General features: G+C 42.7%; 1 protein-coding gene across 25 annotated transcripts in view; it reads left to right on the top strand.

Annotated features, from left to right (window-relative positions):
* SIPA1L1 (signal induced proliferation associated 1 like 1) overlaps positions 1-17,648 on the top strand; it is a 466,784-nt gene that overhangs the window by 384,612 nt on the left and 64,524 nt on the right. For all 25 annotated transcript variants that reach the window (XM_088024540.1, XM_028087081.2, XM_088024541.1 and 22 more), the window contains 2 exons: positions 9,158-9,731; positions 10,367-10,641. In XM_088024540.1, coding sequence (XP_087880666.1) covers positions 9,158-9,731; positions 10,367-10,641 — 849 coding nt within the window. The remainder of the gene's footprint in view (positions 1-9,157; positions 9,732-10,366; positions 10,642-17,648) is intronic.

Genomic DNA, 17,648 nt, shown 5'->3' with positions numbered 1-17,648 from the left:
GACGTCACCCGACGGCATTGACATTGCCCAGACGCGTTGGTTAGACACCTGCTGTTTCCATTTGCACCTCCTCCTTAGGTGGTGTCCTTCATCCATACCATCTGGTCACCAACTAATTACTCATACTGCTAATTATACTTTGCTTTTGGTGTGGCAAGAGCAGAGAAGAATGATCATAATAAGTAGAAAAGTTTTGTTTTAATTGTTACTATTTCAAAAGCTCAAACCCTTGCTTAGGACCGATTTGATTCACTCTAACATTTCTGACTGCCATCTTTGAGGCATTTCAATGCTTTAGTACGCCAGTGGTGGAATTGTTTCCGTGCCCCTTGTTGACCTGGTCTTATGAGTATCGGAATTCAGGCATCTGTCTGCAAGAGGCCTTTGGGTGTTGACAAGGATAAGAACCTGAATTGCTGGGTTGACATGGGCATAGTACCAAGAAGACGTGTAAGGCTATTGTAGCCTTACAATGTTTCTAATATGAATCTGTCCTTTTAAAATACGGAATTTTATCCTGTGTTCCCATCCCTAAAATTTGGAAGATTAGGCTTTGTTAGTTTTCGATATTTGTTTTTGAATTAATGCAGCCACCTACCCAGAAACTGGCCAACACAGACTGATAATTCGTTTGTTGTGAGCTCCACAACTGTCTAATTCTAGGTGTCAGTGTGGGTTAATTACAGGAGTCGAGCGAGCAAACTCAGGAAACAAGACAAATAAAGGTTACCGTGGACTCCTGCAAGCCGCCACCGTCCCTGCACACATCCCACAATAACGATGTATGTTGGCCTCTGGTGTTAAGCCAAGCACTATTCTAGGCACTTTACGTGGGTTACCTCATTTAATTTTGAAAACCCATGCATTAGGTACTGTTTTTAAAAATCCCCATTTTCAGATGAGGAAGTTTGAGCAATGCGAATAGGTGACTTGCCTGCAGTCAGCTGGTACCAGGTAGTCTTGATTGTAATGGCACTAGGTCTGATTCTAGAGCCGGGCCCTTCACTGCCCTGCTGTGCTGCCTCACTACCATGCCCTGTGAAGCAGGGGTCTTTGCTGCTCTTGCTGCCGACACACAAGCTCTTCCAGAACTCCAGGTTAATGCGTGGAAACTCCAACATAAGAGACTTAGATCTGCAGCCTCTTACCAGGAATATGGTCTCTGAAAGCTGCTTGATTTAGGTGTGGGATGACAGACTAAGTGAGAACAGTTGTCTGTAACTGGGAGGGATAGCTCTTAGCATTTAGAAAATACCCCCAAGCAATTGAAACACGCTCTGTACTGGATTCATGCAAGGGATTTCATACAACTTTGATAGGAAGCTAATCCCTTTTTGATTGGTCACTACGAAGTTTGGGAGTGGAAAGCTATGCAGTTTGTTTTAGGGAGAGATTCTTGTTTAAAAGCCATTGCCTAAATAAAGTGCTGTTCGATAGAAATATAATGCAAGCCATATGTTAATTTTATATATATATATATATTTTAAAGATTTTATTTATTTATTTGACACAGAGAGACACAGCGAGAGAGGGAACACAAGCAGGGGGAGAAGGAGAGGGAGAAGCAGGCCTCCCGCAGAGCAGGGACCCCGATGTGGGGCTCGATCCCAGGACCCTGGGATCATGACCTGAGCCGAAGGCAGACGCTTAACGACTGAGCCACCCAGGCGCCCCTTAATTTTATATTTTTTAATGGCCATATTTTTAAAGTAACAAGAAACGGGTAAAATTAATTTTAGCAATATGTTTTTGACCCAAGAATATATTTTATTTACCTGCTATATCCAAATATTATTATTTCAACAGGTGATTTTTAAGTTTTAAAAATTATTGGCCTATTTTACTTATTTTTGGAGCAAGACTGAAATCTGGAGTCTGTTTTAGACTTATAGTTCATGTCAATAAGGATGCTTGATTTTCACTGGAAGTAATCTGTGTTTAGATTTCATAAAATTTGTAACTGGAAAAGTAGATTCATATACTCAGATTTTCCAAACCTGCTTTTTCAGAGCTTTCGAATAACAGTTGAGTGTCGCTTTTAAAAATATGATGCAGGGGTGGGGGGATGGGTTAGCCTGGTGATGGGTATTAAGGAGGGCATGTGTTGCATGGAGCACTGGGTGTTATAAGCAAACAGTGAATCATGGAACACTGCATCAAAAACTAATGATGTAATGTATGGTGACTAACATAACATAATAAAATTAATAAAAGAAAATACAATGTAATTTAATACCCCTTGGTCACAGTAGCCACATTTCGAGTGCTCAGTAGCCTACATGTGGCCAGTGCAGGTCTAAATAGACTGATCTGGAGGAAGTGTCTCCTAGCCTTCTTCAACAGTTTGCTGGATGAGGAAGTGATATCTGTCTTATTCTTCTAAACCCCACCCCCACCCTAGTCTTGAAAATCATGCTTTTTTGCTGTCTCTTATTTTTAATCTGTTGCCTGGAGAGCCCATCTTCTTAACCCCACCATGTGATGTGCTGGTTTGTGGGAGGACACTGACCACCCCAGCTCATGCCACATGAACTAGCCAGGGATTTCCTAGTTGCCACGCTTGTTTGAAGACCCAGCACACTGCTTTATAAACTGTGAACGTGGGCCTTTTGTAAATCCAAGGGAACATACCAAATTGGAACATCACTAAGAGAAATTACAAGAAACTAAAGTAGTGATCTTTTCCTATTGTAAACTTTAGGTGTATTAATTGTTCTCAGTACATCTCAAACCCAGGTAAGCATGTTTCCTGGGGTGTGTGGTGATGTCAGGAGATGTTTAAAGTCCCAGAACAAATAGGGCAACTTTCTTGTAGTTTATGCTTGGGTGAAAATGTGTAAAGGTGTTCACGTTCTCATGAAAATAAATGTATTATGGGGCGCTTGGGTGACTCAGTCGATTAAGCAGCTGACTCTTGATTTCAGCTCAGGTCATGATCTCAGGGTCCTGGGATCAAGTCCTGTGTTGGGCTCTGTCCTCAATAGGGAGCCTGCTTGAGGATTCCCTCTCTCCCTCTCCCTCTGCCCCTCCCCTGATGCAAATGCACACACACACTCTCTCTCTCTCTCTCTCTCTCTCTCAAATAAATAACCTTTAGGGTAAAAAAAAGAAATGTATTATGAAGCTGCATAGAAAATTTGTATCAATTTTAAGATAAAACGTGGGTCTTCCAAAGAATTTCTGTACATGTGAGTTTTTCTCATACCCCAGTCACTCCCCAACCTACTAGGTATATGAATTTATGGGCCTCTTTTATTAAAGGTATTTTGGTAGAAAAGTTTAGAGCTGCATTGATTTATACTAAATTAGATTTAAATCTAATTTAACTCTATCCCTGAGTGCTATAGAGTGATTCAGATGCTTTTTATCATTGAAAATCTCTTGTTCCGAACTTTCTGCCCTATGAACATTCACATTTATTTATTGACATCTACTTGGTGCCTGTAATGAGGAAAGTGCAGAAGTTGTTTTCTCAAAGGAGCTTCTTGCTGTAATGGGGTAGGAAAGTGTGGGGTCTGTACAGGCTGAAGTTATAAGGAACATTGAACTGAGAAAATGGGGTTTGGCATGTGTTTTAAAGCATAGATGGATGAAATTCAGTAGGGGAAAAAGAATTCTAAGAGTGGCCAGCATTATATACAGAAGCATAGACACAGGAAGGTAGTTACAGTAAGAAGGCTGCTATTGTAATTGGGATTACTGGGCAGTGGAGGCCCTTGGAATGCCAGGCTGTCTAGTAGCACAGTATAAATAGAGTTTTAGAGAAATTCACCTAGTGTCACCATGCAAGATAATTTGTATACAAAAAGGCAAATTTGGAGCTTATTGCTGTTGTTCATTGATTTTTTTGTGTGTGTGCCAGTTCTTTACAGCCCTTATCATATATGTACTAGGCACTATTCTAGGCCTTGGGATGCAATAGGTAAACAAAGAGAGAAAAATCCCTATGGTGGATATGGAGAAGAGGTCCTGAAACAATGGGTGTTATCTCCTTGGGGACTGTAAAAGTTTATAAGAGGAAAAACTGACTATTTCAGACTAATTCCAGAGGCCAGTTAACTTTGAACAGTAGACATAGCCAGGAACTCAGAAATGAATCACTAAGTCTGTACTATGCCCACACCTGTTAAGAGAGCCCTCTGGTCTCTTTATTTTGTTTGGTATTATTACACTGAGCTTAATTGTCTGGTTCTGGTTGATAGAGCAGATTAGAAGCAATAAGTCAGAAAGATGAACTGTTCAGTGGCAGGGATGTGCTGAAAACATCAATAAGTGATTATTAATAAGAGAGATGCAGAAAAACTATTCACATAAGTGATACAAAGCCAATAAGCATAGCAGTCTGGGGTCATTTGGTTTGGGAGCAAAGGACCAAGTATACTTCACTCACCCCTTGGGGCCTTTGTAAAAACTCAGTGTAAAATTTTTTCAACATTTTTTTTAGCAACCAATGAATTAGGAGATCTAGGCATTGATCTTCAGAGGTTGCAGATACCACAAAAAGAGACAAACACGTGTCTCATAATGGACGGACACAACCCCACTTATGAATTAGTCTTGTTCCCTACCCCTTTCCCCCCCACTGAACCTGAATCTGATCAAACTTCTGGAAAAGCCAATGTATAGGGAATAGAAAAGACAGAAGAACATGCCCGTATTCGGCAAAATTCAGACACCATGCAACTCTGTGTGACAAGCAGCCCAATTTCCTCAACACATAAATGTAAGAAATAAAACAGAGAAGTGGAGAGGAATGAACAGAACAAAAAAAATTTGGGGATAAGATTAATTAAAATGTGTGGGTCTTATTTGGATCCATTTTAGATAAAAAGATTTTTAAAATTTTAGGACATCTTCAGCAACTGAAAATTGGAACATTGACTCACTATTTGATGAAATTAAAGAATTATTAATTTTAAACCTAGTATAGTAATAAGTGGTTATAATAATGACCTGAGTCTTCAAAACAAGTGTTAAATTGTGGTCAGTAATTACGTTTAGAAAGGTAGAAATGTATGTTTCTTCTCTCAGAAAGATTTCCATATTCAGAGGTTAAAATATAATGTTGAAAGGAGGTAGTATGATATAGTGCAAAAAGCACTTGGAATCATACCGGATTGTTAAACCTCTCAGATCTTAAATTTCCCTTTCTATGCAGTGGAAGGTTGCTTGACATCTACTTAAAATCCCATAAGTAAAGTATCTAGTGTAGGCAGGGAGTGTGGTATATGCATATTAAATGTGCACACCCTTCTTTTCTTGAATAAAAATAAATAAATATGCAAGCTTCAGCTAGGAAGAAAGAATCAAAGTGGGTCAAGTGGTAGACATCTCTTTCAGAAAGTCTATTCCAAGCCTAATCAGCATTCCTGTTGTCCAATATAGCTGACCTTTTTAAGATAAAAATCTGAATATGTCACTCTTGGAGCTTCATACCGTTTGGGAGAAGTTCAGACTCCCTAATGTACAGCCTCCTGCATGAGGTCCTTCAGGCCTGGCCTTTCCACTGTCAGCCTCCATTGGGGCCTCTGCCGATTCCCCTCCGTACCCCTACCCCTGGAGCCATGTGGAGCTACTCACAGCTCCCAGAACGTACTGTGTTCTGCACCTCTGCTCTGCACGTGCTACTCTCCAGGCAGGAAGGCCTCTTCTTACACACCCCTCCTTCAGCTGATGAATTCCTGCTTTGCTTTTCTCTGGGAGGGCTCCCCGACCTCCCAGGACTAGGTAAATTGCCTTTCCTAAGTTTTTCCAGGAGTACCCTGCACTTCCCACAAGAGCACTCAAACCTCTGGATGTAGCCCTGAGAGACTTGGAGCTTCTGGAGGGCTGAGCCTGAGACAGCTCATCCTTGATCCTCAGCATGAGACACATAGTAGGTGTTCAGTGAGCGTCGGTGAATGAATACTAGTAGGAGTCGAGAGTCCCCCAGGGAGAGAGTGATGGACATACATTTGTTCTGTTGCGGATCTTTCTTGTCCTTTGACCAGGTCTGTTTTCTCAGAAAGCTCCCCAAGCTGGCAGTCTGATCCAGCCCCCAAGAAGGGGAAGCCTCCCTCTACCATTCTGATGCCGAGTCCCCTTCCTTCTAAATTTGGGGTTGGAATTGTTTATTGCCATGTCCATGGTACTTCAGAAATTCAAGCATCGTTGTCTTCTTACTTTTTTCTGTTGAGACTTCTGTTCGGATGTCTCTGGAACATTCCCATGTACCAACTTGAAATTGGCTTTGGGTGTCAAGATCTGCTACTTTATCCAAGGTCACTGATGCCAGCAAATGCTACAAAGCTCAGCTGAATGATAGTCTCTTCAGCTGTGTGACACTTGTGGATGATGCCTTGTGCAAGCACCTCAAGAGTGGGAGGTTCAAAAATGTTCCTTCAAAAGAATAGTGTGGTCTTCATAGAGCATGCTGCTGGCTATCTAGAAGCTCAAGTTCCAGGCCTGGCTCTCTGTAACAGGCTCTGGGCAGATCATTTCTCAGAGTCTGTTTCCTGGAGAAGTGAAGAATTCGTACCAGCCGTTCAAATGGAGGTTCAGGGCTATGCCAAACGTCAGTAAAACAGGACACTTTCCTAGTCTGTAAATCGTACTCCCATGATTTGGGGGACAGAACATGTTTTTGTGTTAAAACAGATATTCCTCAGTAGAATGCAAAATCAAGATGACTTTTAAAATGAAACTCAAGATTTTATTGGCAGAGTTTGAGGAACACTGAATTATTCTCCATGTCCTCTTCTGGTGCTAACTTTCCATAATTGCTTCAGCCTCTGAGCTTCTGTCTGCTGGATAACTCTCCTGAATAGAACATCCAATCCTCAACACTGCCTAGTACATAAGGCATGGCTAGGATTGTAAAGAATGTATAATTCCTAAGGAGATACAGTATTGCATAGGAGGCTAACCTAAGTGTGTCCAAGCAGAAGCCCTTTGGAATCTGCTTTTAAAAATAGCAAGAACCATTTATAATTAATACATCTTAAGGATCTATATATAGTAAACTGAAGTTCTAGAAAGGCTTCTTATAAGGCAAAAATATTCTTTCTTCTGAGCTTAAAGCAGGCATTTTTATCAGGAGTTCAGAATCTGTGGCATCTGAATTAATGAGATTTTAACCTTGTAGAAAACCTTGAAGTTAGATTAACCCAAAACAAGACCTTTTGTTTGAAAAAAGCATCCCAGGGCATCATCCTCCTCATCTTCTGCAAGGGTTCTATTTCTAATGATGCAAAACTGATTTTAGCCTCTGTATCATTTACCTCCCTACCATGATGAATCATTGATAATTATATGTTAAGGATTCAGTTCTTTCCCTCATAGTTCATTCTAGAGGCTTCTAATTATGGTTGGGTCTTCAGTACATGTTTGTCTAAAGTTCTAACAGTTAATAAATAGATCTGTAGAAAGCCAGTGAGTTTAAGGGGCAAGTGGATAGATGGTGCTCATATTGGCACCCTCTGGTAAGCATTTTCCTCTCCTTATTTAAAAGAAAACCACAGCTGCTTCTTGAGAAAGAATGACAATTTGAAGTGAAATTAGCAAGAGAAGGAATTGCCAATTTAAAAATGAGTGTTTCTGGATCCTCACAGGATTCCTCTTTAGAAAAGCTAGCTTATCTGGATTTTTAGCATCTTTTGCTTGACTTAAAAAAAAAAAATCAAAATTATACAGCTGTCAGCATTCAAGCCAGACAGCTCACAATAGACAAGAAAAATTGCCTTTCTAATACTGGTATAATTAGGCTATAATGCATGTGGAGGTTTCTGTGAATTTTCATCTCCAGTTAGAAAATGGAGTGTTGCTTGCCACCTTTCTTCATCATGAAGCCAACTTAAATAGTCTTTTTTTTTTTAAACTGAATTTGTGAAAACCAACAAATAGGCCATTCCATGGCGTCTTCAGACAAAATAGGTAACTTCTGTCCTGGGTTTCCTGATTTTTATTTATTTGTCCTATTTTCATGAGAAATAATCCTTTTTTGAAAAGCAAAGCTAAATATCTTAAACCCTTCTTAAAACAAAACAAAAAAAATAGTAATGATATAGAGCTCTTCAATTTATTTTGAAAGATATATACTCTCTGATTGACTTTTCCATTCTGGAAATTCAGAAAAAGATTTTGTATTGCTTCCCTAATACTTAGTACAACTGCATAATGGACTCACTTTTAAATAATTAGATAATTTGAAAAGACAGATATCCAGTCTCTTGGAATCATCATTTCTAGCCCTCTCAAACTTTACTAAGGTCCTAGAATGAGGTCTTAGGACAAGATGGAAAACACACAACCTTTCTGTTTCCATTTAACTTTTGTTGTTACTGTTTTAGGAAAAACTTGATTTTTTTTTTCCTCTTTGAGATTAAAAATAACAGGTTATTACAGATGCTTGTGATGATCCCAGTTTTAACGATATTCAGAAAAAGTTACTGGGGCAGGCTTTCTCAAATCAATCTTGCTTGGAGGAATAGGAAAAGGAGAATATTTCTTCACAAATAAGTTGTCAGAATCAAATACCAAATGTAGTGAATGTGGACCAAAGAATAGCTCAGTTTAAAAATAGGATTTTAAAGCACTGTTGCTATTACTATAAAAATCATAATCATTTTAATACTGCAGTTTCAATGTTCATTTTAAAATTACACTTTTTGGTCTGGTTGCATAGGCCAACAAATAATATTTGTTTAATTTTTTTAAAAAATTTAATCCATAGCTTTTATGTCATGCATCTTTGGATATTTTCATTATAAGCTGTCTGCACATAGGCATCATACCTAAAATGGAGACCACATTTGTGTTATTACAGAATCTGTGCTTGTTCTAAAAGATTGTGCTGATTATAGTAACCCCTGCTTGGAAGTATTCAGTAGGTATTTAAAGGTAGAATATTACAGTACACTTTTTTTTCCCCCCACAGAGTTATGATTGGGTTACCATCCATTAATGTAAGGAAAGTTTTTACTTTAAGTTTTTTGGGGATTTTTGGACTAGTAAAAATTTTTGTTCTATGAATAGACATTTCTGTTATTTCTTGTGGGACATCAGTAGTTCTCTTCCCCCTGAGGGATGTCTTTTTCTTTGAGAACGTCTATTTTATTCTCAGGCTATGACACTGGGAAGTCCTGACGCTCCTCTCTTTCACCTTTGCTTTATCTCTTAGTGTGGCTGTCACCAGGTCCAGAGATGTGCCTTCCTTTGGACCTCCCATCCCCAAAGGGGTCACTTTCCCTAAGTCAAATGTGTTCAGGGACTTTCTTTTGGCCAAAGTGATTAACGCAGAAAATGCTGCTCATAAATCAGAAAAGTTTCGGGCCATGGCAACTCGGACCCGCCAGGAATACCTGAAAGATCTGGCAGAAAAGAATGTCACCAACACCCCTATTGACCCGTCTGGCAAGTTCCCATTCATCTCTCTGGCCTCCAAAAAGAAGGAGAAGTCTAAGCCATATCCGGGAGCTGAGCTCAGTAGCATGGGTGCCATTGTGTGGGCCGTCCGGGCCAAAGACTACAACAAGGCCATGGAAATCGACTGCCTCTTAGGGGTTTCCAACGAGTTCATCGTTCTCATTGAGCAGGAAACCAAGAGTGTGGTTTTCAACTGCTCCTGCAGAGATGTGATAGGGTGGACCTCAACTGACACCAGCCTCAAAATCTTCTACGAGCGAGGAGAATGTGTTTCAGTGGAGAGTTTAATTAATAATGAGGACATCAAAGAGATTGTCAAAAGGTTGCAGGTGAGTATTTTCTTTCCACTTACCCACATTCCATTTCCCTTTCCTGAAGCTTTCAGTACAGACTAGAAGCAAGTTACTGAAGTCGGTGCTATTTTATCAGCTTCTCTGAAAACTCCCTTGATGATATGAAGTGACCCAGAGTTTACGTCACACTCGTTTTCCATCCTTTTTCAGAAGGAAAAGTAGAGCAAGTGGGAGAAGACACATTTGCGGTGCGTTTGTGCTGGAAACCATTTGCATGTGACCTGATCCCACTGCCTTGATGGCTAATGAGGTGGCCCAGCCAGTCTGCTTTAGTTGTTGAGAAGAACTGTTCGATTGAGCATCCGCTGCCTTGAATTTTTGAAGGGCAAAGCGGGTAGCAGAATACGGTCTCTGTAGGCTGCCCACTCCCTGTAGGTCTCTGTTAGAGGTTTCCTTGTAAGCTCAGTGAAGCCATTGAGCCCTTTGGACACAAGAAGTATGTTCTTTTTGGCCTAATGAATGGAGGTTAATAGTGGGGGGAGTAACCAGACGCTCCTCAGGGTCAGCAGGGTATTCGGCAATAACCCTGCTCGTGGTGTTTTTCCGGCTCCCTGTCCACCACTTGACACCCTGTGGTGTTAAACCATGATGCCTTTTGTTTCCTTGTCCAGTTTGTGTCAAAAGGTTGTGAATCGGTGGAGATGACCCTGCGAAGGAACGGGCTGGGACAGCTCGGCTTCCACGTCAACTACGAGGGCATCGTGGCAGATGTGGAGCCCTACGGCTATGCCTGGCAGGCAGGGCTGAGGCAGGGCAGCCGGCTGGTGGAGATCTGCAAGGTGGCGGTGGCCACCCTGAGCCATGAGCAGATGATCGATCTCCTGAGAACATCCGTCACGGTGAAGGTCGTCATCATCCCCCCACACGATGACTGCACCCCACGGAGGTAGGTCCAAGCTGGCAGCCGGGAACCTGGCAATCCGAGGCTGGGTCCATGCGCCGTGTAGAACTCTCCTTCTGGGTAGGGCAGCAGGGTGCTGTGCTCAAAGCTCCTTCCATCCGTGGAAAGTCTGACTCGGGATGTCGCTCCCTTGCGGTCTGTGGCAAGAGCAGCTGGAAAGAGTGACTGACTTGGACCCTTCCCAGATTTACATCTGTGGATTTATAAACTTGCCAGTACAGATAGAGAAGTCTGGTAATAGCCATCTTAAATATCTTGCACCGGTAGCTAAGAAGCATGGAGTGCTTAATATTAGAATACACTCAGCAACACAGGCTCTTAGGCTTCATGACACTCTTACTCATCATCCTGTCCAAAATTCAGAGTGCCGTTTTGACCCTGGCGCTCTCATTCTGGAGCCCTGGACGTGACTTAGCAAGCATTCTCTTCAGTGCATCTGTGTGTGTCGGGAATTGGCTTCAGATGAGCAGCTCCTGCTCGTGCTGCTTTGGCGGTTGGGTCCCCAGCCTTTTCGCAGACAGAGGCCCGGCAGCTCCCTGTCCCTCCTAGCTCCTGCCAAGCCAGCGCATTCTTGAAAACTTAACTTCTTGGTCTCTGGGGAGGTTTCTTGATGGAACAAATTTAATCAACTGTTTCTTTTCTCCTTTGGACATGTCCATGCTATTTTTACTAGTTTCTTTAACTCTGTTAATTCCCTTTCAGCCCATTATTGTCTACGTTTCTCTTAAGCTTTGGCAGTTAATTCTTAGGCCTTCTGAAGCCAAAACATCCTTCACCTGTTTTTTTCCCCAAAAACATGACCTGTCCTGCACCTGAATTCTTGCAGATTTCGTGAACAGTGGATGGTAGAATGTGTAAACTGTTAATAATGGGTTTATTTGTGTCCTTTAAAAAGTAAGCAGCAATGACAATCTACATGTACTTCAGTTCTTCAGACCAAATGTTGCACTCAAGGTAGTGTTTCTGAACACTGCTTACTGCCTAGATGGCCCAGAGACTAGGTGCCTATGTCAGAATATGGTGAACTCCCTCTGTCGAATAGCTTCACGAAAGGCTCCCTTTTGGATGACTGGATTTTTCCGGAAACCGAAATATGTATCCAGAACTTTTTATTATTTCAGTTATTTGGGGGGGGATGGGGGTATATTCTGAAATTTCCTTACACACTACCCTGCCTTAGTTAACCAGATGTTTTCTGGTTTCCTCAAGCACATCATCGTTAACGTGAAACATTTTGCTGAACTGGGTTTCAGGAATGACTCTGGAGGCAGATCAGAGAGGTGTTTAGGTCCTTACAACACTCTCCAGATGCTCTGTGCTCCTCCTCTGGTCCTTCTGTTGTCTGTCCCTTGGTCTCTCCTTCACATTGTCTGCTTGATTGTTTCTAACTAGGCAGCTATAAACTGGAGAAGACAACCAAGCTTTGTAACCTGCCAACCTTAATTACACACAGTACAGTATCAAAGACACTGGTCTAAGGACTAATGGTCTGAGAATGAGTCTGTAGTTGGTGTGGTGCCATCTTGTCTGCCCAGAGACCTTTCCCCTGGCTTCTAGGCTCCCCAGTTTGTATGGCGGTGGGGGGGGGGGCGTCTAGGTACACATGAGTGTGAATATGGGATGAACGGATGGGCGACATTACTGATACTGAATTGTGCATGGTTGTTACTGGAAGGATGGGTCAGAACGCCTGACTCTGGATAGATAGGTCTGTGGTAGGACGTGGTTTATCTACAGCAATATACTAAGCCAGATACGTCTTCTGTGGTCTGCTGGTAAAAACAACTAACATTTGCTGAGGATTTAATTTGCCAGGTTAGAAAAAACACTTTCACATGGATTAGTGCTTTTAATCGTTATAACAACCTTGTGAGGTAACAGTATTAATATTATTCCTATTTAAAGGAAACCAAGACTCAGGTTAGTAACTTGCGAAGCTCATCTGGCAAATTTAGGTCTCACTTCAGAATCCAGGCTCTTAACTACTACTTCATAGGCTTGGGGCACAAATCCTTCTTTTTTTTTTTTTTTTTTTTTGGACATACCAGCAGAAGCAGGGATCTGCGGGCGCGTTGGCTTTCTGTTGAAGAACAGAACCTTGCTGCTGCCCATGGTGTCGATATTGCTTCTGTGGTCGATTTCAGGCCCCCAGCGTGACAGTGCTGAGCTCAGAGGTGGGGATAGATGCTCACGGTCTGCTTTGCAAGCCAGGACAGGCTGCCTCCCGCACACCCCCGAATGAATAAACAATGAGACACTCTTTGCTGCCCTCCCAGCCACTGGACAGACAGAAGGGTGTTAGGAACCTGCCCCCATTAGGGCACGGAATGGGAGGCTGGGATGAAGGATGGGTGCCCTGCACAGCCCCGCGCCTGGGAGGCACACTCCGTGCCTTTCACAGGATAGTTTCCATCCGAAAAGCTCCAGTTACACCTGGGCAGGTGTGAAATGGTGCCATGGGTGCCTTTGGGGGACTGGAAACCCTGCTTTCCCCTTCCCTCCTTTAGAAACAACCTCAAAGGAACAGTGGAAGCATGAACACCTTGCTGTAATTTTCAACAAAATAAGATAATGCTCTTCTGTCATTTTTCTCTCCTCCACACTTCACACTCCCACTGCTGTTTTCCTAGCAGCTGATTACTCTGTTCTTTGACTAGTCACTCTCTTCTATGTCAGCTATTCCTGCAGCGAGGGAACGGGCCTCCTCCAGGCCCCCTGTCCCAGGGCCCCTCAGCTGCCTGCTTCTCCGGGGCACAAGGGTCCTGAGTGGTCACGGGTGCCCAGCGTGCTGACCAGATGTAAATACAAACGCCCATGTTTGTTCACACGGGAGAGGCCTTAGTTTTGAAAAGGCAGGTTTTTTGTTTTAATGAACAGTTAACAGCAACGTGGGGCTTCAATCATAAAAGAGAAATAGGGCTCTTTTCCCTGTTTTTAGGACATAAGCAGATCCTCCATGAATTGCCTTCACACTAAAGTTGTTTTTAAGAGAAGAAAGGACAGGGGAAGTAAAGTAAAATTCCTGAGCCCCCGCTACCTATTGGGCGCTTTAAAAAAAAAAAAAAAAAGGCTTCCATTTCCATTAAAACAATGAGGAGGAGGAGGCTTGGAGAGGTTCTGTCGCTGCGCAGGGGGCAAGCAGGACTAGCTAGGCCTTCCTCCCGAAGCGGTTCGGTGCTTCCCCACAGCCTCCACCAGGAAGTTTCCCAGGGAGTGTGAGATGTCCAGCGTCAGGAGGGGCCCTTCACCCCCGCCCCAGGCCTGACTCCAGAGTGCTGGGGCCTGTGACCCGCACTTATCTGTTGGTGCCTGTGACCTCTGAATCCTCAGCAGCCGGTCTCTTGGCAAGATGAAAAACACCCCGCTAGCAATTTCACCCACATTAAATCATGATGTTCTGAATGGTGTTGCTCAGGAGTGGTGGACCTTTCTTCTGTTGAGGGCCACTAGCCTACAGCTTCTGAAGAAAGCAATCAAGGACCATTCAGAGGAAGAGCTAAAAACAAACAAGTTACATAAAAGGACCAAATTACTTTTTAAGTAGAACAGATCACAGAGTTTTGTTTTCATTTTAAAACACAAGTATTCAAAATGCAAAAGCATACTGTTTTGGAACCAGAAAGGCTGTGAGAGTTCATCTGGTTCAGATTGCTCATCTTTCAGGCAAAGAGCTTTGATGCAAAGAGGTTAGGTATTTTTTCCAAACCCAAGTCACATGGCCTGTTAGGGCCCTACCTGTCCTCAGACATCTGACTTTGCCAATTCAAGAGTCCAGTGTTGAGATGATCTGTTGGGTGTGCTGTACAGTGGTTCTTCTATCTGTATTCCTAGTGTTGAAAGGAAAAAGAGAGGAATGGATCATCACAACCTAAAGGAGAAAGAAAGAAAAAAAAAGGCTGAGAAAGAGAGTAGGGAGAAGGAGTGGCTTTTCAACCAACAGGGTTTCAGTGTGTTGCCATGCGTCTCTTGGGCCTGAAATACTGAAATTGCAGTTCCTGTTGCCCATCAGTCTTTAAAGATTGTTGAGTTTTCCATGTTGTCGTAGACTGTGCTGAGTGAAATGAGTAGTCCCTAGAAGTGAAGAAGTCTGGGGACTTGGAGTAGATGTATTCTTTAGCTGGAGATTAAAGTAAGGCTAACCTCCACGTAGATTAATTCTGAGTTCAGATCCTGGCTGTGCCACTTCCTGGCTGTGCAGTCTCGGGCAGATTAATCTCTCCAGACCTCCATTTCCTCATTTAAAAAAGTGGGGATAATGATAGTGCCTACTTCAGAGCCGTTGTGGCATGGCCACATTAGTGCCTGGCCCGTTGTCAGTGTTCATTACTGTTCAAAACTGCATTTAATTGAACGACAGAATAAAAATCCTTCTATGAATTTTCATATGTGTCCCTAAAAGCCAGCTTTTATCTTTGTTCTTCAGTGTACAGCCCACTTCTTGACTTCATGTATCATTCTTATATTTTCAGAGATAAGTGAGCGACAGGAAGCTGGTGGGTGGGCTGTCCCATCATGGACAGCAATGAGACACGGCGCATTGGCCGAGGTTTAGCATTGCGGATCTGCTGTTTCTCATTCTCTACGAATGAATCTTCTCTCCCTGCTTAGGCTTTATCATACTGCATCCTGTTATCATCGACTGTGCAGGAGGTTCCTCGCTGCACGTTAGAGGTGGTGGAAATGAAATACAGACGAAGAGAAGACCAAGTCTTGGGCTACCGGGGTGTCTTAACCGGTTTTAGTATGAAATGTTACGTAGCTTAAGACTATTTCAAAGAGTTTTTGAACTAGAAGAGAGAGATTACCAATTCCGAATCTTTCATTTCCCAAAGGGGCTAAGGCCCCAGAGATGAAAGCAGCTTGTCTGTTTCAGAGTACGTTATATTTGTTTCTGTTATCATTATTTATTACTGTCTGCCGTAAGGCAGCCCGTGCCTATAAAGGTGCATGTAGAGTACTGGGGAGTTAAAACCCAACAGGAGAATCTGTCAGAGGGTGGGGTGTGCTGAAGGGAAGACACGGCCTACTGGAACATTTTTTAAAAGTTGGTGCCCAAAATACATGATAGCAATGTTCTGTACATGGGCTGGTTGCTAGCACCCAAAAGAAAGATAGCAGATATGTATATGCTGTATAAATGATACGACCCATTGGATTTGTAAGTTGAAACAGACCCGTGCTAAGGGGAAGTGAAAGCTAGGCCTGATTTTGAGGTGGAGGGAAATTTTCCCATGGATTATTGCAAGTTTTTATTACTGCCCCTTTTGTAAGCTGCAACATTCTTGCATTATATTTATAGACCCAGAGCACAAGTTACTGTATAATATGCCATATTTGGTCAGAAATGGAAGACTTCAAACCATACTACAGTAATACCTCTATTAAGAACCAAAAAAGTATTGCAGCTTTTTTGTCAGAATGATCGGAATCAAAGCTAGAAATTATGTCAAAGCCTGAGGTGACACGCCCTCCTATCAGAGAAAAGGTTTATTACATAAGAAGTCATTAGCTGCTAAAAGTCATGTAAAATGTGCCATAAAGCAGTGTTTTGCAAACTGTAGGTTGTAACTCCTAAGTAGATCATGAAATCCACTTAGGAAGCTGCATTCAGTGTGTTTGTTTAATGAAATGGATTAACACAGAATACAGCAGAATGGAAGAGAGAGTGTGTGTGTGTGTGTCTGTGTGTATTTGTGGCTGGGCTGCATCACAGTTTTGTATTTCTTACTGGGTTCATGGTCCCAAGAGTTTGAAAACCACTGTCATTAATGCTAGGGCAGAGGGTCAGATTAAGGTTGACTTAGGCTTTAGGGAATCAGGATGAGTGGTAAGAAAACTCTAAGAAAAGGTGCCTGTTGGAAACTGAGGCTGAGACTGAGCAGGCAAGGACCCCAGCAAGTGCATGCGCCTTAGTAGCAGCCCTTCTCAAAACCCATGTGTCTCATGAAGGTGTGGGAGAGGGCCCATTGTGGCGTACATGTTAGAAATGCCACGAGACCTACCTGAGACACGTAGGCAAGCTCCTGAGACAGTGACGCCTTCCACTGTGCTTATTCTCTCACCAACACAAGCCCCTTTCCCAAATCGAGACCCAGGCTTTGGCCCCGTGCTGTGTGGTCAGGAGCCACAAGTCGCCCGTGGCTAAGGGGCCATTGTCACGTGGCTAGTACGAAGTGAGAAGTGCTGTATGTGTACAATACACACCAAATTTAGATGCATGTACATCATCTTGTTTTTATATTGGTTTCTTGATTGTATGTTCATATGCCCGCATCTTAGATATATTAGACTAAATAAAAAATTAATTTCACCTATTCCCTTTTACTTTTTTCTTTTTTTTTTAAGATTTTATTTATTTATTTGAGAGAGAGAATGAGAGAGAGCACGAGAGGGAAGAGGGTCAGAGGGAGAAGCAGACTCCCTGCTGAGCAGGGAGCCCGATGCGGGACTCGATCCCGGGACTCCAGGATCATGACCTGAGCCGAAGGCAGTCGCTTAACCCACTGAGCCACCCAGGCGCCCTCCCTTTTACTTTTTTCATGTGGCTGCTAGCTCGCGTTATGTCTCTAGTGGACAGCACTGTTTGGACTCTCCTTCCTCTGTGTCTGAAGTGTTTCATAATCACTCTTAACCCTTCCTTTGTCAGTCCCTCCACCTGCTGCTCAGTCTTTGAAATTCCTTTAAGCAAGAAAGTCTTTTTTTTTTGCTTAGTAATAAAATCCAAGTGCATAGTTTGAGTTAATGCTTTAGTAGGCATAGGTTTTTCTCAGTAATTTGTCTGTCAGTCAAGTTAATAATAGACTGAACCTTCCTTGGTTGTTTGGGTAAAGGGAATGGAGAGTGGTTTCCACATTTCCTAAGGTTTAGGGGCCCACCAAAAAAGGGGCTAAAGCAACAGAAAGACAGTTGGGCCTGACATCAGTTTCACTCAGGCTGCTACCTGGGGCCAGCCCTGCTATGGAAGATTTCTAGCTTGCGGGGTGAGCGGGGGT

This window comes from Eumetopias jubatus, unplaced genomic scaffold (assembly GCF_037043125.1).
Source record: "Eumetopias jubatus isolate StellerSeaLion01/CBP00866 unplaced genomic scaffold, mEumJub1_p1.0 scaffold_7, whole genome shotgun sequence".
Classification (NCBI taxonomy): Eukaryota; Metazoa; Chordata; class Mammalia; order Carnivora; family Otariidae; genus Eumetopias; species Eumetopias jubatus.
This window is presented reverse-complemented; position numbering and strand designations above follow the sequence as displayed.